We start from the raw sequence: 25660 nt of genomic DNA, 5'->3' as shown, positions 1-25660 counted from the left end.
TATCGACATTAATAAAATAACAAGAGTAATATTACTTTTATAAATGACAAAGATGGAATTGCAAAGTGATACTGTGTAGGCAGTGATATCCGTGGTGTTTTAGCAAAGTATTCATAATATATATGTGTAGTATATATATATATATATATACATATATACACGTGTATATATATGTATATATGTGTATATATATATATGCACCTCTAATGTGCTCTGAAGGAAGAAATTTGAATGATAAGTATAGTAAAGATTTCACAAGTGCCGAAGGTATACGATACATATTATATTCTATATGTAACTCAATGCATATTGTATGAAAAGGAATGTAGAGAAAGAAAAGAAATGGCTTCAACTATATTAAGCTTTGGTATTTTACGTGTGTGTGAGCGAACGTTTTTGTCCTTTTTTCTTTTTTTTTTTCTCTCTAAATCCTGTCAATATTTGCATCTACTTGGACGATCAATTATTTACACAAGCTATATCAATTAAAACGTTATTGTTAATATAAAATATTTTTATATATATATATATAAAAATCATATTATAATACTAATAATAAAAACTACTAACGGAGACATAGCACAAAATAAAGCAGCAAGTGATATTTAACTTCTTTTTCTTTCTTTTTTTTTTTCATATTAACAAAACATGAACAATATATGTTGCTTTTCTTTTAATATTATTTTAACGCAATGACCGATTAAATATACGTATATCATGGAATAATTTATGACAACTTAGAAAAATGATTAGTAGATTCGTCAAATTATGTAAATCGATTTTAAGAGACGATGAAATTATCTGTTGAAGTATTAACTCGCGTGACATTTATATTCACTAATGTTCCAACGTATTATCGAGAAACTTTGCTGTGACATGTTCACATAAGTTTTGAAGATTTTCGAATTTGTTAAAATATATCATCGTTATTAGACTTAATCGGTAAATTAACAAATCCGTATCTTCAAAGATTTTAATAGATGTTCGTATTATTACTACTTACAATAGTATATATATATATATAAATATATATATATAAATAAATATATATATGAATATATATATATGTAAATATATATAAATATATATTTATAAATATATATGTATATATAAATATATATATATATAAATAAATATATATGTATACCATGTATGATGTGTGCGAGAAGTATAATCAGAGTTAAGTGACCTACACTTAACTAATACACGGTCATATGCATTGGTGCGTTACTTTTTGCGTGCTCTTTTTAGCATCACAAATGCTAGATCTAAAGGCCATTTCACTTTAAAAAGTGACTAATATTATAATGACAAGATGTTTGTATCGCGGTTGGTATTTATATCTATTGAATTATCAACTATATTGACTACAAGGGATTACCTTATATCTATCAATAAATTAATCGATAAATATTTGGGATATAAGTTAAACAAGTACTTCAACAATCAGAATCTATACTGTTGTACGTTCCAATAACGAGCTCGACTTCGAGAGAACCGTGTAGTCTTTGACTTTACATTCTAATTACATATCCCTTATGACTTATCGAATTTGTACCAATCGCTATCTAAAAAAACCCAGTCGTAAAAGCGAACCGAGGAAGAAAGCATTGATTGCAAGTTTTTTCGTGTACATACACACACACACATTATATATTTATATATATATACACATATACGTATATGGTATACGTATATGTATATATCCAACAACGAGACATCTCAAATGATTTTCTTTTAAAAGAAATGATCTCGAAAGAGTGGAAGATCTACGAAGTTTACGAATTGGTCGGTCCCCATTCGACGATTAAAATATAGCGATCTTTAACGGTAATCTCCGTTAACGATAACGAATCAAAAAATGCGTTCGACGATTCTTCAAACGGTGGACGTCTGTTGATTGTTGTTATCCAAAGGAATGCTCGTCGAACATTCTTTTAGCATCGCCCTTAATCGGAGAATCTCTTTCGATGCTGCCGCTAAGTCAGATTGCAATTGTAACTCTTTCTCTCGAAGGCGTTTAATGTCGCGTTGACAAGTCTGTTGGATTAAAATATAAAGAATAATAATAAACATTCCACGAAGGAACAATACATAAACATATAGAAAGCGATGAAAGAAATATTTAAGCTTTTCAAACTTACCACATTTTGTCTCAATAAGTCCAGCTTATCGCACTTAAGTCTAGTAACTTCCATCCTCAAAGTCTCGGTTTCCGCAGCACCGTCTTTGGCATTACACCTCGTAGTGTCGTGCGTTTCCGCGGAACTCATAGATTCAAGACCTGTGTCGCTGTCGGGATAAACAGCTTGGTCGAGTTCAAGCTCGCTGTTCAAGGAGCTATCGTCGCTTTCGGAAACAACGCGTTGTGTTATTTCGGTCTTTTCCGTTCGTTCCTGTCTTCTCAAGTTTTCATGAGTTAATCGTTGAACCGAGGAAACCGTGGTGACCTTTTCCGTGCTCGTGGAATCATTTGCACTGATTCCTGTACCAGATTCTCTACGATCTACCTCGTCCTGTTGCAACGTAGCCAAACTGCTATCCTGATTGTCCGTATTAGACAAGCTACTGTCTTGACTTCCCAAACTAGGGCTACCTCTTTCCGAATCCCTTCGTAGAGTCAAATCTGGCGAACCCAATGGACTTGACGGTTCGACGGATCGTTTCCCACTTATCTTTCCATTGGATTGTCGATTACTCGGTGGACTTGGTTCAGAATGAGCACCCTTTTTAGCGAGTTGTTGAGGTACGCTCTCGGTCGATGCATTTCTCACTCGAGATATCAATGCCTTTCGTACCGTATCGATGAATCTTGAGCCAGTACCTCCGCCACCGGAAGCTGAGGAATCGCTTGCCGTTGGACTTACAGGACAATTCCCACCGAATCCTAGATTACCTCCTAAACCAATGGTACCTCCTAAGAACTCCGCTGTCTTCGCTTGTAATCCTTCCGTCAAGGACTCCAATAGAGCGGATCTGGTTCGCAACTGATCGTTATATCATAAATATTAGTTCGCTTTACTTGGAATGATATTAGAATACAAAAAAAAAGAAGAACGTAACTTACTTCTAATTTCGAGAACTTTTCAGCCTTGTAAGCCGCGTTTTCAGCGTTCACCAATTTCGTAAGAAGGAATTCTTTAAATTCGACGCCTCTTAGGAAGACAGCAGGTGTTGGTAAGGCCGGACCGAACCAAGGTACGTCGTCTCTCGCTGTTATACTCACCTTATACCTAAAAGAGATAAATAAAACGATAAATAAAACGATAAATACTATACTGTATTTTTGAGACGTTTGAATTTGATATCAAATGACATATATGTAGTATATATATTGTACCTTGTGTTAGGGGTACATGGATCGACGACTTGCACGACGATAAAGGCGTGCAAAAAGTGACTCGCGATCATATCAGGACTGAAAGGTGTAGGCTCTTCTTGGAATATAATCGCTACGATATCGTTACCAATGTGTCTCTTGCGTTGTAATTGTTGCGAATCACCTGGACTATACGGTAAAAGCGAAGCCACATGGAAGAGAACTTCACGGCCACGAAATACTTCGTAAACCGCGGAATCTCCCGTTTGACCATGCCGAGTATCCAACCCTCCTCGATATCTACAAAATTGAATATTACGTTGAGTACATTCTTTGATAACTGTTAAAACAATAATCGATGAAAATAATATCCGATGACGATATACAGACCCCTTGTGATCCTTCAAGTCGATCTTTTGTCCCAAAAGATCAAGAAATTCTTGGAAAGCAGGTGTGATCTGACGATTACCGAAAAGCTGTTCTTCGGTCACCTGCCCAGCGCGTTGATGAAGTACGCCGAATTTGAATCTCGAAACGAGTGCGTGCTCGTCATATTGAGCTATCAATGTGCCAGCTCCTGAACATACCACTGGCATCAAAGTATTTACGTTCAAGGAGTCGTTGATCGCCTGAAAAAAATGATGCTGGTTATTTCTCTCTCTCTCTCTCTTTTTCTCCATCTCTCTTTCTTTCTCTCTACTTCTGTCGTCGCGTACTTTTGTACTTTAGTAGCGATGATCTATTTTCGTCGATTCGACACACGTGACACATTGCTCTCGTACGAGTCCAAATTATAAGTCGTTAAATTACTCACGATTCCAAGTGATATTTGTCTTATTAACCTCTATCATACAAGACTGAGAGATCAATAAAAACGATCAAACGATTCTCATTAAGAAAATATGCATGTTATCTTTCGTCATCTTTCATGTAAATTGAAAAATATTCATATATACTACGTACATGTATACACCTTATATGTTATATGTATATAACTTATTACGTATATCCTCGGATATTAAATTGATTATTAATTTATTTCATTAAGAAATAAAAACTCATTTACCTTGACCATTTTAGCTGGTGAAGGAATCGGTCCAAGTGATGCTGCTGGAACTAACTCATGCGTTGAACCAGCACGTAATCTCAGCAATACTCGCCAGTGTTCTTGTCCAGCGACCGTCTCGGCCTTCACCGAGACAAGGACCGGCCCATTCTCGCTATCCCTTCCTATCAGGTTCACATGTTCCTATGAAAGATGTGAAAAAAAACGTAATGAAACTTTTTTATGATTAAATCATTAACGGTGACTCGAAAGTTTTTTAATTAATTATAAACAACAGAAAAAAATCAAAAACAAAAATTGAAAAAGAAAAAATACAAGAATGTAGAATAAAATGTAACAATGTTGAACGGTTCGAAAAGTTTATTCTACTTTCTTGTATCGAAAAATATATGTAAATACATATACAATATTATTAAAAAGATATTAGTTTGTCGTGCATATATTAAAACGTGCATAAATCATAACGGTGACTCGAAAGTTTTTTAATTAATTGTAAACAAAAGAAAAAAATCAAAAACGAAAATTGAAAAAGAAAAAATACAAGAATGTAGAATAAAATGTAACAATGTTGAACGGTTCGAAAAGTTTATTCTACTTTCTTGTATCGAAAAATATATGTAAATACATATACAATATTATTAAAAAGATATTAGTTTGTCGTGCATATATTAAAACGTGCATAAATCATAACGGTGACTCGAAAGTTTTTTAATTAATTATAAACAAAAGAAAAAAATCAAAAACGAAAATTGAAAAAGAAAAAATACAAGAATGTAGAATAAAATGTAACAATGTTGAACGGTTCGAAAAGTTCGTTCTACTTTCTTGTATCGAAAAATATATGTAAGTACATATACAATATTATTAAAAAGATATTAGTTTATCGTGCATATATTAAAACGTGCATAAATCATAACGGTGACTCGAAAGTTTTTTAATTAATTGTAAACAAAAGAAAAAAATCAAAAACGAAAATTGAAAAAGAAAAAATACAAGAATGTAGAATAAAATGTAACAATGTTGAACGGTTCGAAAAGTTTATTCTACTTTCTTGTATCGAAAAATATATGTAAATACATATACAATATTATTAAAAAGATATTAGTTTGTCGTGCATATATTAAAACGTGCATAAATCATAACGGTGACTCGAAAGTTTTTTAATTAATTATAAACAAAAGAAAAAAATCAAAAACGAAAATTGAAAAAGAAAAAATACAAGAATGTAGAATAAAATGTAACAATGTTGAACGGTTCGAAAAGTTTATTCTACTTTCTTGTATCGAAAAATATATGTAAATACATATACAATATTATTAAAAAGATATTAGTTTGTCGTGCATATATTAAAACGTGCATAAATCATAACGGTGACTCGAAAGTTTTTTAATTAATTGTAAACAAAAGAAAAAAATCAAAAACGAAAATTGAAAAAGAAAAAATACAAGAATGTAGAATAAAATGTAACAATGTTGAACGGTTCGAAAAGTTTATTCTACTTTCTTGTATCGAAAAATATATGTAAGTACATATACAATATTATTAAAAAGATATTAGTTTGTCGTGCATATATTAAAACGTGCATAAATCATAACGGTGACTCGAAAGTTTTTTAATTAATTGTAAACAAAAGAAAAAAATCAAAAACGAAAATTGAAAAAGAAAAAATACAAGAATGTAGAATAAAATGTAACAATGTTGAACGGTTCGAAAAGTTTATTCTACTTTCTTGTATCGAAAAATATATGTAAGTACATATACAATATTATTAAAAAGATATTAGTTTGTCGTGCATATATTAAAACGTGCATAAATCATAACGGTGACTCGAAAGTTTTTTAATTAATTATAAACAAAAGAAAAAAATCAAAAACAAAAATTGAAAAAGAAAAAATACAAGAATGTAGAATAAAATGTAACAATGTTGAACGGTTCGAAAAGTTCGTTCTACTTTCTTGTATCGAAAAATATATGTAAATACATATGCAATATTATTAAAAAGATATTAGTTTGTCGTGCATATATTAAAACGTGACATTTCATCAAGTCCGTATAAATAGATTTTTTCGTTCTTTCTCGCTTTTAAATGTAACGATACATTTTAATTTTTCATTCAAATTGAATATTTGAAAATTGAGATTTCGAATAATTTAATATCATTATATGACGCGAGAGAGACGGATTTTAATATTATAAAACGATTAGGACGTATCAAATCAAATAAACTTTGAGTGTTATCACGCGGAAAAGAGACTCGTAATATCCATTGTTTCTCTCTCTCTTTCTCTTTCTATTTGTAATACACAAGTAAAGGTGATAGAAGAGGCATGTGGTGCTTTAATAAGTCGCGGTATGGAACGGATTACGCGTTGGTATTCGTGGCGACCGCTAATTAGAGGAGCGATATTGCGCATAATAAAATCGCTCTTTTAATGGGCTCTCTGCTTAACCGCACAATGCGATCGCATGGAGAGATAAGGTGTATGCATCCTTTCGATACGAGCCTTTTGTTCGCAAAAGATCATGACCTTTTCATTATTAAAAAAAAAAAAAGAAAAGAAAAGAAAAATAAAAGAAAGAAAAGGAAAAAAGAAGAAAGAGAAAAAGAAACAAAATAAAACAAAAGGAAACAAGAAAAGAAGACGAGAGAACACTCGTTATGTCATTAGAATGTAAAATAATCATATAACAATGAAAGGGCAACATAAGTTCTGTTTTCCTAAAAAGTTTTTTATCGATCGATACTAAAATTTCTCCCTTTCGATAAAATAATAGACCGAACAAGTATAATAAAGTTCGTCTTTTTTTCTATTCTTTCTTTCTTTCTTTCTTTTCGCTCACTCATTTTCTCTCCCTCTCTTTTTCTCTTTTTTTTCACTCACTCATTTTCTCTCCCTTTATCTCTCATTTTCTCTCCCTTTATCTCTCACTCTCTCTCTCTCTCTCTAGTCACTTATTCTCTCTCTCTCTCTCTCTCTCTCTCTATTCAGTCATTCATTCTCTTTCTCTCTTTCTATCTATCTCTTTTCTCACGTCTTTCACAGTTTAGCGAAGTCGACATGGACCATTAAACTTATCGTAACGCTGACGAGATATTTATGGCAATCCTTCGAAGTTCTTTTTAAAAGGTTATCGAAAGCACCGATACTGGTAAAGGACAGATGGGGGATGGGATGGAGGATAGAATAAGATGAGTTGGGACAGAATGGAATGGGATGGGATGGGATGGAATGGGATGGGATAGAATAGGATAGGATAAATAATTGGGAGAACATTCTTAGCTTTCTTTCGTCTACGATAATTGCTAGTGAAAAGAAATGTAAAGAGAAGAGATTTGTTTAACTTTGCTACGATATCATTTTTTTCACTTTCTTTTCTTTTTCTTTTCCTTTTTTTTATTTCCCCTCTTAACGCCTGTCGTCAAACGCGTATGTGATAACGAGAGTGATAACGATTTTGTAACTACACGTATGCCGTACTCGAACGAAATATATATATAAAAAAAAAAAAAGAAAAAAAAAAACAAGAAACAAAAAATGAAAAATTAACTTCTTCGACAAGGAAATATCGTAAAATAGAATAAAAAAAAAAAAGAGAGAGAGAAAGAGAGGGAAAAACACGGAATCGAATGAGATCCAGCTATGATACATATGATATACATTGTACATAGTTGTAAATACATTTACGATATGTATACATTCTATGGCCCGATAAAAATCGCTTTTCGTTCTCTATGACACGCAGTGTAATTATTTACTGCCACTCTTGAACAATGGCGGCGAACTCGAGCACGCTCCCGCGAAGAAACGAGTTCATGCGTACATTATCTCGCTCACGTTACGTTACCTAACGAGTTTTAAGTTCGCGTTAAAAATAGAGGTAACCCAGGTGCACGCTAGACAAAGGTAACAGGTGAACTCTTAGATAAGAATGAACTATTAAAGAGAAGGGGAAATGCACTTTTAGCTATTTTCACTCTTCGATGTTTTCTATGATCTAAAGACCAATTATTTCTTTTATTTTATTAACGATCTTCTTCGTATTATACTTTCATCTTTACATCTATATATTTTTATGTGTGCATTGTATAATAATTTCTAGCACATAACACGTACTCTCTCTCTCTAATAAAATATATTTATATATTATGTAGTATAATTGTTATATTCTGTTATATATGCTATTATACGTACGTACATATATATTATATAAATATATATATACATAGATATATACTATTGTATCAAACTATATATCTTTTTGTTTAATACTATATATATATATATATATATACACAATATAGTAACATGTACTATCAACTCTCACCTATAACAAACACGAAATATTGTTACGATATACGTCTACGAGGAAAATAAAAAATAATTGATAAAAAATGATTACTTTTTTTTCCTTGAAAAAGAATAAATAATAATTGTAAGGATGCTTGGGGTAGATTGCGGTTAAAGACGGAAGAGAAGCAAGCAAGGATGAAAATCAGGAACACTGTTGAAGCGAAGGGGGTAGGGGTATTTCTTCTGGTTGAAGAAGCATCGTCTTCTCTTCTTCTTCGAGACTATGAGAACGTTCCCACTCCCACGCCCGAAGTGCTCTTTTCCTTTTCCTGCGTCTCTGCCTCCATCTTTATCTTTATTTCTCTCTTTCTCCCTTTCTTTTACTCTAACCATCATCTCCATCTCACTCCATCTTTACATAAACTTGAGTACGTACATACGTACGTACGTTTACGAGCGTTATACATAATGTACTACGAGCTTGGTGCTGTTAGGCCGATGACCATCTTTCTTTCAAGGTCATCACGAAAGAACGAATTCTTTGACAAAGTTGAAAGAACGAAAAAAAACAGTAACAACAACAAAAGCGAAATCGTTCCTTAATTATTCAATTTTTGGGACAATAATGGCACACATACGTTTGAAACGAAATAAAAATAAAAAAAATGGCGATTAAATTCATGACATATATTAAAGATTAGAAGCATACTCGAACCGTCGAAACCATTAACTTAATCTATTAAAGGATAAGATACGCATATGTTTGAAGTGAACGTACTCTGCCAACGAAGAAACGTCTGTAACACTTAGCCGTGTCATCCTGATCTATCCTAGGCTGCCAGGCTGGCTGAGCAGGAAGCAATGCTCTGCCTGCCGAGTCCAAGGTATGTCGATGATCGGTTCCATCTAACCAATAACCAGGTGGTGTCACGACTAAGGGTGGCTCCTGCGAGCCGGAAGTGGCCTGTTGAAGAGCTGCTTCCATAAGGGCTCTTCCAAGAGGTGCATCGCCGACAGGAGAGGGCGAAGGAGACGAAGACGAGTGATTGTTTTGTCCACCTGCACCACCAGGACTTGCCGCTGCTCGTTCGTCTCTCGCTGTCTGTAAAATATAAAACTCGATTAGAATTTCATTGTTATCTCTATCGCAATATATTGCATACGTGGACTATTTACATGGCAATTTTGTATTCTCTTTTTTTCTTTCTTTCTTCTCTTCTTTTTTTTCTAAAAATATATTTCCAGTAATTCAGAAATTCACAGTCTAATAATTCATTCATATCTTTCCAATCCGCAATATTATTCTAATTAGAGACGTCATTTCGTTGCAGAAGAGAAAGTTGAATAAAATAAGTCATTTATTATCGTATAATTATTCTGCTGCTCGTTTGATTTTTTCTAGTATAGTAATTTATTTATTTCTTCATTATTTGTTTGGTGATATTATTTCATCTAGACGGACGATTGTATAGAATGAAAATGAATAAAATAAGTAATTTATTGTTACGTATAATCGTCCATTGCTGACCTTTTTTTTTTCCTCTTCATAGTCTAGTAATCTATTCATTTTATTTTCTAATTGTTTGGTAATATCATTTTACCTACATAAATAATTATACAAGGAAAATAAAGAAAATAATTTATTCTTGATCTAGTCATTTCTAACGAGAGAAACGAAATTATGAAATAAAGGGAAACCGTACCGCCCCCCTCCCCCTCCACTCCCCATTCATAATAATTTCCTTCTTTTCACACGTTAAAAGACCACCATCAAGTCATCCACAATGTTATTGACTTCCGCGATGATTCTCGAGTTACAAGAGGAACTCTCGAATGGCTTCTTCTTCGCCTAACGTTCTATCACCTACTATTTTCATCGAAAACAGAAACTTAACTTATTCGCGCGTTACCTCGGTTCCAACTCGAAAAGAAAAGAAACTCGTAAATGTCGGCATCGAAGATCGATCGTTAAAGTTCCTCGTTAACGAACGTAAAGGCTCTGAGCCTTTCATTTTCTTCGTCGTTGTTGTCGTCGTTTGTTCCACGCGTTATCGCGAAGATTAGTTGGAAAATTGCTTAATAAGTATCGGCAGGTGGGGGAAATCAGCTAATTTTTCTTTTTTTTTTTTTGTTTAACGTCGTCCTTTGAGCTTAGTCGAACGATAATGTTACACACACATATAAACGTACATAAATACCATATAACACACGTATAAAGATCGTTTCACGTAAACATCCAATGAAATATTAACAAATTAATTATGTTAAATGTTGTTACGCAGATAAGGAAATATCGATTATAATGAATTTTGATAAACAACGAACATCGAATTATTATCTATAAAAGAAGTCTAACATACTGATCGATAGACCTTCGAACATAAGCACGGATTTAAATTCGTCTAGCTAGATCGAGAAAGATAATCACGGAATAAATGGATACGATCGAACTTAACACTTGATTAAAATTTAATTTCCTGCGTTGATGGTGAGCGCACGCGAACGTCGTTTGATTTGAAAGGGGGAAAGGTCGAAGGTAAGCGACAAACGACCACAGGCTAGCATGGTTCTGATCAATGTTGCTTCAACGTTACTGACACTCGACGGCGTTAATAGAACGTAATCAACGATGTCGTTCGTTTCTGAACACACTTCGTTTCTCACTCTCCCTCTCATATTCTCTCCTTCTCTCTCTATCTTCCTCCTCCCTCTCTGTATATCATGCACGACACCTGCCTAAAAGGCGCCATATGCGCCTTCCATTGCACCTTTCAACGTCCATAGAACGTGCGTTCCGACACGCAATATCGTCTCCGTCTCTCGTCTCGTGACCCTAACTTTCGTCGTAACGCTTCTACCTTTACTGTGTCACTGTGCATTCATGTACGTGAAATCAGGAAACCAACATCCGTCGACGGACAACCAGCTACGTATAACCGTCCATTAAGAGAATTCCGAGTTTTGTTTCGTTTCTTTTCTTTTCTTTTCTTCTTCTTCTTTTATTTTATTTTTTTTTCTTTTAACTTGAACTTTCGTGAGATCTTCCTATTAGATTATTCTCAATTGACTTCTTTCCTTTCATTATAAAAATTTTGGGAAAAGAAATATATATGAAATGTAATAGGTAAAATGGATATTATATATATATATATATATATATAGATAAAATAGATATTGTATATATATTTATTATTTTAAAATATAATATTAAATATATATTATATATATAAATATTTATTTATTATTATAAAATATATATACATCTAACAAAATTATATATATATATATATATATATATAATGATCAGATATATGAAAAGAAAGTTCTATCATAAAATTTCAAATCAATTCTACTGTAAAAATCCAAGATCACAAATGTTGAATTACATCTGACCATTCTATGATAACGATCCATGCAAAAATTATAACGTTAACGTTGAAGTTAGGATATCAACGATGGAAGGAATCCGTGCGGTTCCTCTTGGTAATTCTCCGAGTTAATATTAGTCGGTTAGTTATCTGGCACTAACGAAGTTCGTGCTACCGAACGAGAGAGGAAGAGGAGAAAGAGAAGGAATAGGGGGAAGGAGGGAGAGGGGGGTGGGGGGGGGGGGGGGGGAGGTATATAGGAGGAAGAGGAGAGGAGGAATACCGATTTCGGTGGGAAACGAAGGAGGACTGTTCTTCGGTCGTCACGTATGCGCTACGCACACGCACATACATACATATATACATACATACATACATACATAGATACATACATAGATATATACATATATATATATATATACACATACCTACGTACTTAATTTACAAAACAAATCGAAATTCAGCGGCGTGAATCGAATGCTCGACAATTATTTGCATTCCTATCCTAGCGTTACTATTCTGGGTAGAAAGAGAGAAAGAGATAGAGACAAACAGACAGACAGACAGACAGACAGACAGACAGACAGACAGGAGAGGAAGGGAGAGGGAGAGGTATCGTCGGAGTCGAGCGACTTAGTGCACACAACGTGCATAACGGAAACGAAGCGTGTCGATGAAACGCACTACGAAGACGACGATGAAGACGATGAAGACGACGATGAAGACGACGAGGACGACGACGACGAAGACGACGACGAAGAAGAAGACGAAGTTACGCAGAGCATATGTTATTTTGAGCAGGTGGTACGCGTACAGGGAAAAGCTCCATTATTTTCGACGAGAGAAAGAGAGAAGAGTAGAGAAGAGAAAGAAAGAATAAGAAAGAGAGAGAGAGAGAGAGAAAAGAAAAAGAAAAAAAAATCATCTCTCTACTTCCGTCGACTTACAAAGACTTCACGATTCTTCTAGAAATCTTTTTCTCGTCGTACCTTAAAACCCTCTTCTCTTAATACTATCACGAACGATGTCCTCCGTCTATTGTTCGGTTACAATAAAAAAAAGATGGCTAGTAGTAGATGTCCGATATCCTTTTGACGTCAAAAGAGTTTTATCTTTTTTATGAAAGCAAAACGGTAGTTGAGATCTTTTCTAAAAATGTTTAAATATGTAATCTTATCGAATGTGCCATGATATAGATATGAAGGAAAGAAAGAAAGAAAGAAAGAGAAGAAAGGAGCTTGGTTTTTTAAAAACATATATATATATATATATATATATATATATATTTTATAGAACGAAATTGGTTCGCATAAATTAGAACGATTAAATGAGGAGCACGAAGATTTCGCACTCGCGTAAAATCGTCCGTGCGAGATATTCCACGAGATCGACAGCCGTATCTGAGAGCTAAAGATAGATCAACGGGAGAGCAAATGGGAGCCGAGGAAGCTTTTCGGCTGACTTTTTGTACTCTGGCAAAGCATTTTCCCGGCCTACCATCATCGCGTGTCTCGTGCCTTCTTCTTCTTCTTCTTCTTCTTCTTCGTTTTCTTCTTTTTCTTCCATCCAAAAGCCCTTCAGGGTTTATATTTGGCAGTGAGCACGAGCGCGCAAACACCCGCGGGTTTAAACTTTCCATCTCTCTTTCTCTCTCTCTCTCTCTCTCTCTTTCCTTCTATCAATCTTTTCTTTCCTTTTTTCACGAGTTTCCATTTCTTTCTTCCCCCCCCTCTCTCTCTTTCTCTCACCCACTCTCTCCCTCTCTCTCTCTCTCTCTTTTTCTTTCTATCTATCTCTTTTGCCTATACGACAAGCTGTGAGGTTTTCGAATTTAGAGACACTTAAAATTAGTGGAGGACTTCTTCGCTGCTCCGGATTTTCGAGGAAGACTCAAACGTAATTCGAGATTTCACATCCGCATTACTTTTAACTTCTTCCTCTTCTTCCTCTTCTTCTTCTTCTTCTTCTTCTTCTTCTTTTGGTCCTTCTCATCTTCTTATTCCTTCTCTCATGTTAAACCTACTCTATGTCATCGCTTTCCGTTCTTCCGTATCTTGGCCGATCCTCCACCTTCTTATTCTTATTCCACTCTCGTTTTCAAAGCTTCACCGACATTTGCAACCTCGTTAAAAGTCCATTCATCCGTTCTTTAAAGTCGTCAGACTTGGGGAAAGAGAACGTTGGATAAAATTGGAGAGGACAACTTCTTTTTAAGTTCCATGGATGCCAAACGGTTGAATTCCTTTTTGATTTCGAACCACAGTAATTCCTTCTCTCTCTCTCTCTCTGTCTCTCTCTTTCAATCTCTCCTCCCACCCTTCTCTTCACTTCTCTTTCCCCTTTTACTCTTGTCCCCCTATAACTCGACCCCCACTTCCTCTCTTCTTACTTGTTGGCAATCGAATCTTTCGCTTCTACGAAAAGGATAACGTCTCCTTTCGAATTCGGTCACGATTCGATGGAAGAGAAGAAATATGTACTTCCTTAGACTTTCTTTCTCTTTATTCTGAATCCTTTGGAGAAGGTGAAGTTCCCACGAGTTTCTTGTCTAACGATTTTCATGATATAGGTAGAACTAGCTAAGATAGCTAGCTAGCTAGCTAGCTAGCTCGCTCGCTCGCTTGCTCGATCGTTCGGTCGAACACTCGCTCGCTCGTTTTATGATCTTACGTCACGGTCGAAGCTCAAGATAGGTTATCCACGCCTAGTCATTCGCGAAAGAAACTCTTAATAAGATTACTTTTCTCTCGTCGAAGAGGATGAGAAAAACAAATGTTTCTGTTTACGATATCGTTTCTAGTTCGAGGGCGGATCGATTTGTAAAGAAATCGATCGATCGAGTAGAATGCAATTTTGTCGACCGAATTTCATTAAAAAATGAAATATATCATCGTTTGGTTGGATATTTTCTTATTATTATTATTATCATTAGTATCATCATCATCATCATCATCATTATCGTCGTCGTCGTTGTCTACCATCTCTTCTTAGACTTGTTCCAATCTGTTTTTCCAAGTGTTCAACTAAATTCTTGGTTCGTCCGATTACGAGAACTAAATTTTCGTCCAATTCACGATGCAATTCCTCGAGGATATTTCGAGAGTCTTTCGCACGTACTAATAATACAGAAGGAAAAAGATACGACACAACGGATTGCGATTTTGAGTACGAGAAGGAAACGTATGTATGTATAAATGTATGTATCTATCAATACATACGTATAAACGTGTGAATGTACGTATATACGAATGTATGTATATATGAATATATGTATGTATGTAAGTACCTATCTACCACAATGAAGGCTAAGAGAGGAGACCGGAGAGGTTTCTTTCGAAATACGGAAATAGTCGTCCCACCTCGAACGAAGAGCAATGACGCATACCTATACTACGTATTACATACATACATACATACATACATACATACATACATACATACAACATGCAGCAGCATATATACATACATATATACATACATATGTCGCAGAGTGGCCTTAATCGCGCTACAAATATTGAAACGCGTACGATATTATACGTTAGTATACGTATACAGAGAATGTAGACGAGTGAGAAGGATAGAATGATTTCATAACGCGATTATGCGATATGCAATTAAGCGTCGTTACGATACGCGATCTCTCAGGGACGAAAGTGTAATTCATCATAAGTACATCGAAGAAAGTTGTAACTCGACGTGTATGATTATTACATGCATACATACTTCGTTATTTCTCTCTCTCTCTCTCTCTCTCTCTCTCTCTCTCTCTCTCTCTCTCTCTCTCTCTCTCTCTCTCTCTCTCTCTCTTACTCGTTTCTTCTCTCCCATCGTTTTCTATCTTCTACCTTTCGTCATTAATTTTCATCGTAAACAAATTTTACTTATAACGCATATGTTACGTATGTAACGTATATGTTACGTATACGCTTAGCTTATGTGACTTAGGTACACTTAAATATATAGGTAGGTACATAGATCGTCTGACAATATTTCTCTAACGTTAATTCAACTGCGAAAACTTAATCCACATTGTCCTACGACTTACCATTTATTCCCCTCAAACTGTCGTAATAATTCTTAAGCTATTGCCTGATTTACGACCAAACGTAGGGAACGTAAGAAGAGTGGGGAGATAGTTAACGAAAGAATAAGAGAGAAAGAGAAAGAGATAGAGAGGAAGAGAGGGAGGGAGAGAGACAGAGAGAACGTTGTAATACTTTCGTATGACTTATTCTACGCGATAATAATCGCATCTATAAATAACGTTCTATTAAAGAAACTCAAGTATTAATTCTTATGAAATGAATTTGGAGAATCGATATCTCCGATCTGAAATAACATATTGTTCCACTTACGCAACACCTCGTAAAATACTTCAACTAGTAGAAAAAACTTGTTTTTCGAAAGATTCGTTTCAAAAAGTTCCGTTTTTTATCGGTAAAACCAAGTTCCACGATTTATCATCGAAGAAGAATGAGCGAGCAAGCGAGCAAGCAAGCAAGCAAGCAAGAGAACGAGTGAGTGAGTGAGTACGCGTTTCTTAGAGTAGACGACGTTCCTACCGAAGAAGGTAAATGGACCGTTCACTGTTACCTGAATGCCGTGCCCATCGTGTATTGCCGTTGTTTCCATGGGAAACGGTCAGGTAGAATCGTGGAAAATACGTTAGCTTCAAAGAGAAAAAGAAAGACAAAGAGAAAGAGAAAGAGAGAGAGAGAGAGAGAGAGAGAGAGAGAGAGATAGAGAGAAAACAGGTAAAGCGACATAGAGCCAATATGCAGACGTGTAAATTCTGTATGTGTATCTATCTGTACGTGTTAGTGTGTATATACGTCTCTCTGTCTCTCTCTCTCTCACATCGTACTACCTTCTAACAGGTCATAAAAGCAGAACCATAAGCCCAGCCGCATGACCTAGCACAACAATGGCTATAGAATCGCTTGTGCTACGGCTATTTGCATTTCTCTTTATTTCTCTCTCACTCGCTCGCTCTACTCGCACGTTCGTTCACTCACACATTCTCTCTTTCTATCTATATCTCTATCTCTATCTCTATCTCTATCTCTATCTCTATCTCTATCCATAAGCTTTCTATCTCTTTCCATATCACAAGATGTCGTGTAGTGCGGTGTAAGTAATTCAATTATACTACTCGTCATTTACCTGCGACGAAAGCATTAACAAATTTGCATTTATTAATAGGTATAAAGGGAAGAAGGTAATTGTTGTTAGACGAAATATTACACTATATTATTTTCACGCTTGGCCTATCATCTTGTCATGTAAAGAGGATGACTGAAGAGAAGAGGGTAAGAATGGGAGGGAGATAGGATAGGGGTGTATTCGTGTGTATGTAAGTAAAGTTCGCATAAATAATATCGTATAAATAAATTATTCGTAGAGTTTGGTAATGTTTATGAGTTTCTTTGAAGTACTACCGACGACGAGTTCTGATGGAGAATAATAAGAAGAGAAGAACGAAGAGATCGAGTAGGAGGAAATTACGAAAGACGTTATAAACCCGGCATCTTCTCCCTTCTTTCGAAAGAGAAAAAATTTTTAAGTTTTTTTTTTTCTGGTAAAATGGAGATAAAGAGAAAGAAACGGATAGCGTAGGCGCGTATACTAGGATGATCGATTGTTAGCGAATAAGACTTCGACGAGAGAAAGAAAGAGAGAGAGAGAGAGTTTGTTGGGAGCTTCATTTTTCTTTCAATCGAATCTAAGAATTCTTGGAATGTAATTATTTTCAATTAATTATCGATTTCGGGATCACCTTTCAATCGATTCTAAACGAAAAACGATTGGTTTTCACGTTGACACAGATTTCCTCTTTGTCTCTCTCTCTCTCTCTCTCTCTTTCCTGAAATATAATTTACAGAAATGCAATCCTTTTATCGATGTCATATTTTCAAAATCATTTCTATCAACGACGTGTACGTTTAGAAGGAACTTCGCAAGACGAATCTTTGTATGAGTTGAATCAAATGTATATATGCATTACGTGTATGTGTATGTGTAAGTACGTGGGTGTACGTACGTAGAAAAAGACAGAAAGAACGAGAGAAAGAGAGAGAAAGAAAGAAGGAGAAAAATTCGTCAAAGGGGCACGACAAGCGAACATATATGTAAGTACGTACATATGTGTATATATATATATGTACGTATGACTCTCTATGTACGGATGTATGTGTGTATAAAGAAGTGAGTCATCGAACGAGTGGGCGTAGAAAACCCTCGATTGGATCGGCCGGAAGAAATAAGGAGAGGAGAGTACTGCTGCTCGTAGGTGATTTCAAAGAGTGCTCTTCTCTCTTCGAGAGACTGATCCTCATAGACACGCGGAAGATGTCGTTCCATCGAGAGCTCTATAAACCGTTCTTTTAGGAGAAAGTTTTCAATTGCACAGCGAGAGAGAGAGAGAGAGAGAGAGAGAGAACTTCGTAGCTTAGCCACACGAGACAAGGAGAGATCTCGCGCCTAATAAGTTCAATGAGGTTTCGAGTTGATCGTGAAGGCTTCGACAAGATTGATTTCTCGACAAGATTAAATATAATCGAAACGATATTTCTTTCTCTTTTTTTTCTTTTTTAACTTCGTTTAGTAATAAATATCGTATAGGAGATACGAAGATGTTTTTTTTTTTTAAACACCTGCTGTCAAAATATATCCAATTACAAATAGCGTCATAAATAACGATGTAAAGACGATAGTTGGAGTTGGAAAGAAAAAGGGAAAAAAAGTATCCTTAGGTAATCTCGAATATTCTAAGATAAAAAGAATGGGCGGCCCTTATCGCGAGAAGAGAAGAGTCAACGGAAGGTATATTGGTATAACTTGTCTCTTCGTTCAAAGCTGACTTTCTAATTTCGTAAAGTTTCTTTACGACAACTTCCTCCTCGAATCGAGCACCTACGAAAGTCTTTTATACTAAAGGTATCTATCTTCCGTGATTTATCCGTAAAGAAAAGAAAGCGTATATATGTGTGTGTTGTGTGTACTGTTACCGAGCAAATATCATTTTTCTTTGAAGATGACCATCTTCGATACTATCTGATCGACGTCTTAATATTATCGTTAAAAAGTATATAAGTAAAACAGATAATAAGAATATCGTAATAATCGTAAAATATCGTAATAAGTTTGTATATTCTTTCATAATTTCCTATCGATACTTTTATAAATGGAATCAATTTGGCTAAAAAAAGAGAAGTAAAAAAGAAAGAAAGGCAGAGAGAGAGAGAGAGAGAGAGAGAGAGAAAGAGAGAGAAAGAAGAGATTGCAACAAATTCAAACTTCTAATGAAACACCTTTCACGGGTATTCCGTCTTATTTCTTTTATGTTCTTCTTCTTTTTTTTGTTTTATCTTCCAGACAGAAAAGAACGATCGGCCCATCCTAGTTGCCTGAATCACCCCGAGTACGTACATACATACACGCACATACAAACAAGCACATACATACACAGACATAAACGTATAGACATGTAGCGGATGAAGCCATTAGTGGCTAGACGAAAGATAGAAAAAGGGGAGAAAACTAGAAAGAAGACTATATCTTCCGCCTTATATATTCTTTCTTTTTACCCCCTTAGTCATAGTTTCTTTCTACGGCGTTCTTCTTTCTTGGAATTTCAAGGGGATGAATATAAACGAGCGAATCGAGGGGAGACGAAAAAAGAACGTTCCTAGACGGAGACAGTAAGAACGACACGATCGTATACCCTAACTCGATAGGTGGTTCGTTATATCCTATAAAACTTAAGGGAGGGAAAGAGAGAGAAGAGATTTCGATGACTTTACTGGGTGATTTCGACTGAGTCGAGGGGTTGAAAAGGCCACGATAACAGAACAATTCTATATCTCTGAGTCATGAATTGCTGTCGGTGATATTGCCACGATTTTATATACCCATATGTATGTATGTGTGCGCGTGTACATCGTTGGAAAATTTATTAAAAGAATTTTTAGGAATAGGATATATCTTTTTATCTATCCTTTAAACTTTTTTATTTGTTTTTTTAACGAGTTAGTACAAATATATAAATAGACGGAAAATACGATGTCCGGTAATCCCAAAAGGCCTCTTTTATCTTATTATTACTGACATCCTCGTTAATTACGCACATAGAAAGAGAGAGAGAGAGAAAAAGAACACTCCTCGGACCTTTTTAAGCAGGAAGTATGACGCGTTTAATCGTTCTCACACATAAATTTTCACCGTTAGAATAAGACACGTCGACAGGGTTGACAACCGTGTCTCGGTTGATAATAGTAAACGAGAACGTTTAAATAATATGTTACGTATATAAAAATGTTAATTTATCGGAAGTTATTGAAAAATTACGAGAGATGGTTATCGAATAGATGATTTATGACAGGTATGTAAGTAAGTATGTGGATAAGTAGGTACTTAATTGTTGCCAATCGAAACATTCTAATGATTCTTTTTGAAACCGACGAGAGTCAAGGAAACAACAAAGAAAAAAGAAGAAGAAGAAGAAGAAGGAAAAAACATTTTCTGTTCCTCGTAGATATACCGAGAAAAAAAAATGTTAGAAGGAAATATTGGTCATCTTTCTAGCAACATCTTTTATGAATACATTAGAGAAAGAGATATGAGAGAGACAGAGATAGAGACAGAGACAGCGAGAGAGAGAGAAAGAGAGAGAGAGAGAGAGAGAGAGAGAGGGAGAGCGTGTGCAGATGCATTAGGTCGTTGCAAATGGTTACGTGGAATCGCCATTAAAATGGTATAGTAGGAAAACGTTCCTCGTTAGGAGCTATATTTCGCTTTATATCCTTAGAGAAAAGAATCAAAGAAAGGGGGAGGGAGAGAGAGAGAGAGAGAGAGAGAGAGAAATATGAGAGAGATAGAGACAGAGAGAGACAGAGAGAGGGAGGGAGGGAGAGAGAGAAAGAGAAAGAGAGAGAGAGAGAGAACGAAGGGAAAGAAAAAAATGAAAATAGAGAAAATGAGAGAAGAATTTTGCTTGGTATTAACGATTCGTTATACTTTCGAATCGAACTATGCGCTCGTACTTTGGATAATTAACGTAACGGAACGTCAGAGAAGGAAAATAAAGGCGATGAGAAGAAGAGAGGGAGGGAGGGAGGGAGGTAGAGAGAGGGGAAACACGAATGCTTAGCGGTCTACACGAGTCTCGCCTCGTCAGGCTTGCTCGTAAAATGCGACTCGTCGTTCGCTAAGTGAAAATACGTTTCTCTCTTTCTCTTTCTCTCTCTCTCTCTCTCTCTCTCTCTCTCTCTCTCTCTCTCTCTCTCTCTTCGAAGAGGAGGCTCAACTTTTTCCCGGCGTTCCACGTCGGCGAATTCGGAGGATGAATGAGTTTTCGAGCGCTTGCTAAGAGAAAACAGAAAAGTCAGAGAGAGAAAGAGAAAGAAAAATAGAGAGAGAGAGAGAGAGAGAGAGAGAACGAAAGAGGGAAAAGTCGGAGAAGTCTGATGGAAAGGAAAAGACTGAACGAAAGTCGCGTATTAATAACGCAAGCGGTAAGGGCGAGAGAGGAAAAATTGCGAGAGAGGAGTAAAGCAGCTAGAGAGAGAGAGAGAGAGAGAGAGAGAGAAAGAGAGAGAGAAAGAGAGAGAGAGAAAGAGAGAGAAAAAGAGAGAGAGAAAGAGAGAAAGAGAGAGACGGATAGGGGATGACTCTTTTTAACCCTTAACAAACGAAGGGAAGTAAGAGGAAAAAGAAAGAGAGAAAGGGATAGATAGATAGATAGATAGATGGATAGAGAGAGAGAGAGAGAGAAAGAAAGAGTTAGGTTGGCTGCATTATCCCTTCGCGACCCTAAGCAAACTGCGTGGGTGCAGATTCATCGTTGGATTCGCAGTCTCCTCTCTTCGTCGCGTCGCTATTCTTCCCTTCTCTCTCTCTGTCTCTGTCTCTGTCTCTATCTTTCTCTCTATTTATCTCTCTATCTATCTCTCTATCTCTTGGTGTACATTGCTCGTACGCTTACCCCGTGACTCGACTATGCAAATGCACGCACATATGTCGCTCGACTTCCAACAACTTCGAATTCGCAAAACGAACGTATTTTAACGTCATACGTTCGTTCTTTCTTTCTTTCTTTCTTTCTTTCTTTCTCTTCTTTTCTTTTCTTTTCTTTTCTTTTCTTTTCTTTCTTTCTTTTCTTGCTTGCTAGCTTTTCTCTACACGCCGAAGAATTCCGTGGTAAATTTCTTACAAAAAATAAAATAAAAACGTTTCTCGTCTAACGTTTCTACGATTAACGCGATATCTCGGTGCATCGAGAGATTGCAATTTTCACGAGAGAAACAGAAAGAGAGAGAGAGAGAGAGAGAGAGAGAGAGTTTTTATTGCTCCCTCTTTTATCCCACAAAGGGAGGAAAAGGTTACGATTAGACGACGACAAGCTTTGTACGAACAGCTCGCCGTATAATTGAATGCCTTCTTCCATGAACTTTCCGGATTCTTGCTTCCTCCTAACTGTTCCGCGAACGAGAATCAAGTCGAGAAATTCTCTCGATGGAAAATGCCTTCTTATACAAGATACATATACACATACACACACATATGACACACACACACACACACCACACACACAGACAGACAGACAGACACTGTTTTTGAGAGGGAAAGAGAATAAATTCTATGCAATATACGGGATTTACACGTGCATTTGCCGCCACTGTACGGTACACACCATTACCGGACGTCAAGGAAGAAGCAAAAAGAAGTTGAGATAATGTCTTTCGTGATATTAACTTAGCGGTGAGAGGTAATCATCGTTTTCTTTAAAAATTTCGAAGGGTCTTTGGTTTTTCTTCCTTCCTTCCTTCCTTCCTTCCTTTCTTTTTTCTGTTCTTCTTTTTTCTTTTTTCTTCTTCTTTTTTTTTTTATTCTATTGCATCTTTCGTTTTCTTTTCTCTCTCTTTATACTTCTTTACAATTTCTCATTTTGTACACGAGATCATCGTACGGTACAAACATGGTTTCACAGTTCGCTTTGACCATCTGTGCGTTTACAAATCCTTTAGATCGTGATACCACGTTTGTCGCACGTTCTTCTCTATTCGTCGTTTTTGTGTAAAACACGAATGAATTATCATCCGTCTAATGTTAAACGCGTATATGCGGGTGCCACGTATAATTACCTACGTAACATCTACTTGAACTGTTGACTCTCCTAACACAAATATAATATATTTGACTACAAATATTTGAAAGAGTAAAATAAATACGATTATATACGAAATAGATTCGTTAAATATTAAATCACGTATACGTTGTTTATCACGAATGGTACTTCTTTGGCAAATTAATGGTTAAGAAATTCTTAGAGCAAAACAGTTACGTCGTTAAGAAGTAAACACTTGAAATTGCAGCCAAACGACATTGGTAACAAAGAGAAGACAAAGTGTACGATCGTTTTACGCATTACCAAAACCTATAGAGATATGAATAGTTATGAAAGTCATAACAATTTTTGATATTCAACGAACGTCGCCGTCCTTGATTCTTTCTCGGTCACATCAATTATTCTTCGTTAAGCGACAAAAAAACGACGTTACCGAGTTACAAAAGAATATGATAACGGGTAGACTAAAATTATATTATTCTTTCTTCTACATCGATAAACTTATCTCCGAACGATTAAGATAACGATTTTAACAGTGGAAAAAAAAGAGAAGAAAAAAAAGTATAAGAAAAAGAAAAGGAAAAAGAAAAATGGTGGAATATAGATAACGCAAAAAAATACAGTAATCCATGGGGCTCCTCGCGAATGAAAAGATGAGTTAAGAAGATAAAAGAAAGACAAAGAAGAAGCAGAAGAAGAAGAAGAAGAATAAAAAGAAGAAGAAAAAGAAGAAGAAGAAGAAGTAGAAAAAGAAGAAAAAGACTGAAACTGGTGGGTGGTTCTTAACGGAGTTGTGCAACGCTCGCGTGCACCAGATTTACATAATTCGAGTTGCGTCGTTTCACCGTAACGAAGAGAAATAAGAAAAAGAAAAAGCGAGTAGGTACTTCGAAATGGTCGCGAAGGGAAACTTCCAAACCCCGAAATGAAGTATCTACGTGAAAGACTTTCGATCCATTTCTTTTTTTCTTCCATATCCGAACAAAAATATTCCGGAGGGATGATTAAAGAGGAGGAAACAAAATTTTTTTTTTGGATTAAGAAAAAAAGGAAGTAGAAGAGAGAAAACAAAAATAGCAAAAAAAAAAAAAAAGAAAAGAAAAGAAGAAAGGTTGAGAGAAAAAAGAGAAAGGATTCTTGCGAGTACGCAATGAATTTTAGTTGGACGAGTACGAAACACAAGAATAAATAAATAAAAAAAGAAAGAAAGAAAGAAAGAAAGAAAGAAAGAAAGAAAGAATGAAAGAGAAACAGAGAGAAAAAAGGATGAGGAAAAGAAAAGAAAAAGAAAAAGAAAAAGGAAGGAAGGAAGGAAGGAAGAAAGAAAAAAAGAAGGGAGGTCCAAGAAAAGAGGAAGCTTCGAGTCTTCTCTACGTGAAAGAAAGACGAAAAGGTGAAATGATGAAGGGAGGAAATACGAAAGAGAGAGAAAGAAAGAAGGAAGAGAGGAAGAGAGAGAGAGAGAGAGAGAGAGAGAGAGAGAGAGAATGGTCTCCACTCGAGGATGAATAATTCAGTACGTGTGCGCATTGTTGGACGCGCCCATGTACAGTCTTCGTATACATAAACTTCGAGATGTGCCAAGAATGAAATTGTCTTTTGACTCGGTTGCTCTGGTCGATTCCATAGCAGCTGTTAGCCATCGACTTATCACGATAGCTCTTACTGTATTACTATCTCTCTCTTTCTCTCTTCTTCTTCTTCTTCTTCTTCTCTCTCTCTCTTTCTCTCTCTACTGTCCAAGTTGGTCAATGAGAAGGAATAAAAACTAGGTCAGGGATGAATATCGATTCGTGATGATTTGATTGAATTCACCACGTCGATTTAACTCTTCGACGAAATGTCTCCCGAAAAGTTATACTTGGCACGAATCCTTTGTAAGGTCTTTTCCTTTTCTCTTTTCTTTTTTTTTTCTATTTCTTTTTTTTTCTTTTTGTTTCCTTTTTACCGTACTAAAAAAGCCGATTGTTATGTTTGACGGTACTCGAGAAATTCATGGAAAAACTTTTCTATCGAAAACGAAATACTCGAGGTAGATGGAAAACATGTATATTTACGTTGAGTAAACGACGAAATATATCGCGAATATGAGGTCGTCGGTGGCCAGTTAAAAATTTGAATATTCGCATAAGTTATAGACACGCGATATGGAAAAACAATGTAACTGCTATGGATAGCTAGATGAACAAGGTGTTAAACTCGGAAGTCGATCGACCGTGAATAAATATCATTGTCGGCATAGCACGTTCAACGTGCCAAGAGGTTGGTACGCGTGTTTTATTAAAGACTGCTAATAAGCGTTCGCCGTCTACAACAGAGGCTACTTACGAAAGGACGCTAGACAGTGAACGTTACCAATATCATTATATTGCTAATTAAGGACACTGTTCTCTGTTAGTTACGCGTGACTTGTAAAGAAACTATACCATTGAAAGTTGGCGTAACAAGCTAGATTGTTGTAATAATAATAATAATAATAATAGTAATAAT

The 25660-nt window shown here is 35.7% G+C and overlaps 1 protein-coding gene across 5 annotated transcripts in view; it reads right to left on the bottom strand.

Annotated features, from left to right (window-relative positions):
- Positions 1-268: 268 nt before the first annotated feature.
- The window catches only part of LOC127063045 (rap1 GTPase-activating protein 1-like), a 117264-nt gene continuing 91872 nt past the window's right edge, over positions 269-25660 (bottom strand). For all 5 annotated transcript variants that reach the window (XM_050992275.1, XM_050992276.1, XM_050992279.1 and 2 more), the window contains 7 exons: positions 9456-9779; positions 4386-4568; positions 3710-3948; positions 3341-3619; positions 3068-3233; positions 2145-2987; positions 269-2040 (listed from right to left, as the gene is read on the bottom strand). In XM_050992275.1, coding sequence (XP_050848232.1) covers positions 1879-2040; positions 2145-2987; positions 3068-3233; positions 3341-3619; positions 3710-3948; positions 4386-4568; positions 9456-9779 — 2196 coding nt within the window. In that variant the 3' untranslated portion in view covers positions 269-1878. The remainder of the gene's footprint in view (positions 2041-2144; positions 2988-3067; positions 3234-3340; positions 3620-3709; positions 3949-4385; positions 4569-9455; positions 9780-25660) is intronic.

The sequence above is a fragment of the Vespula vulgaris genome, chromosome 4 (assembly GCF_905475345.1).
Source record: "Vespula vulgaris chromosome 4, iyVesVulg1.1, whole genome shotgun sequence".
NCBI lineage: Eukaryota > Metazoa > Arthropoda > Insecta > Hymenoptera > Vespidae > Vespula > Vespula vulgaris.
The sequence above is the reverse complement of the archived record's forward strand: the minus strand, read 5'-3'. Positions and strand labels throughout refer to the sequence as shown.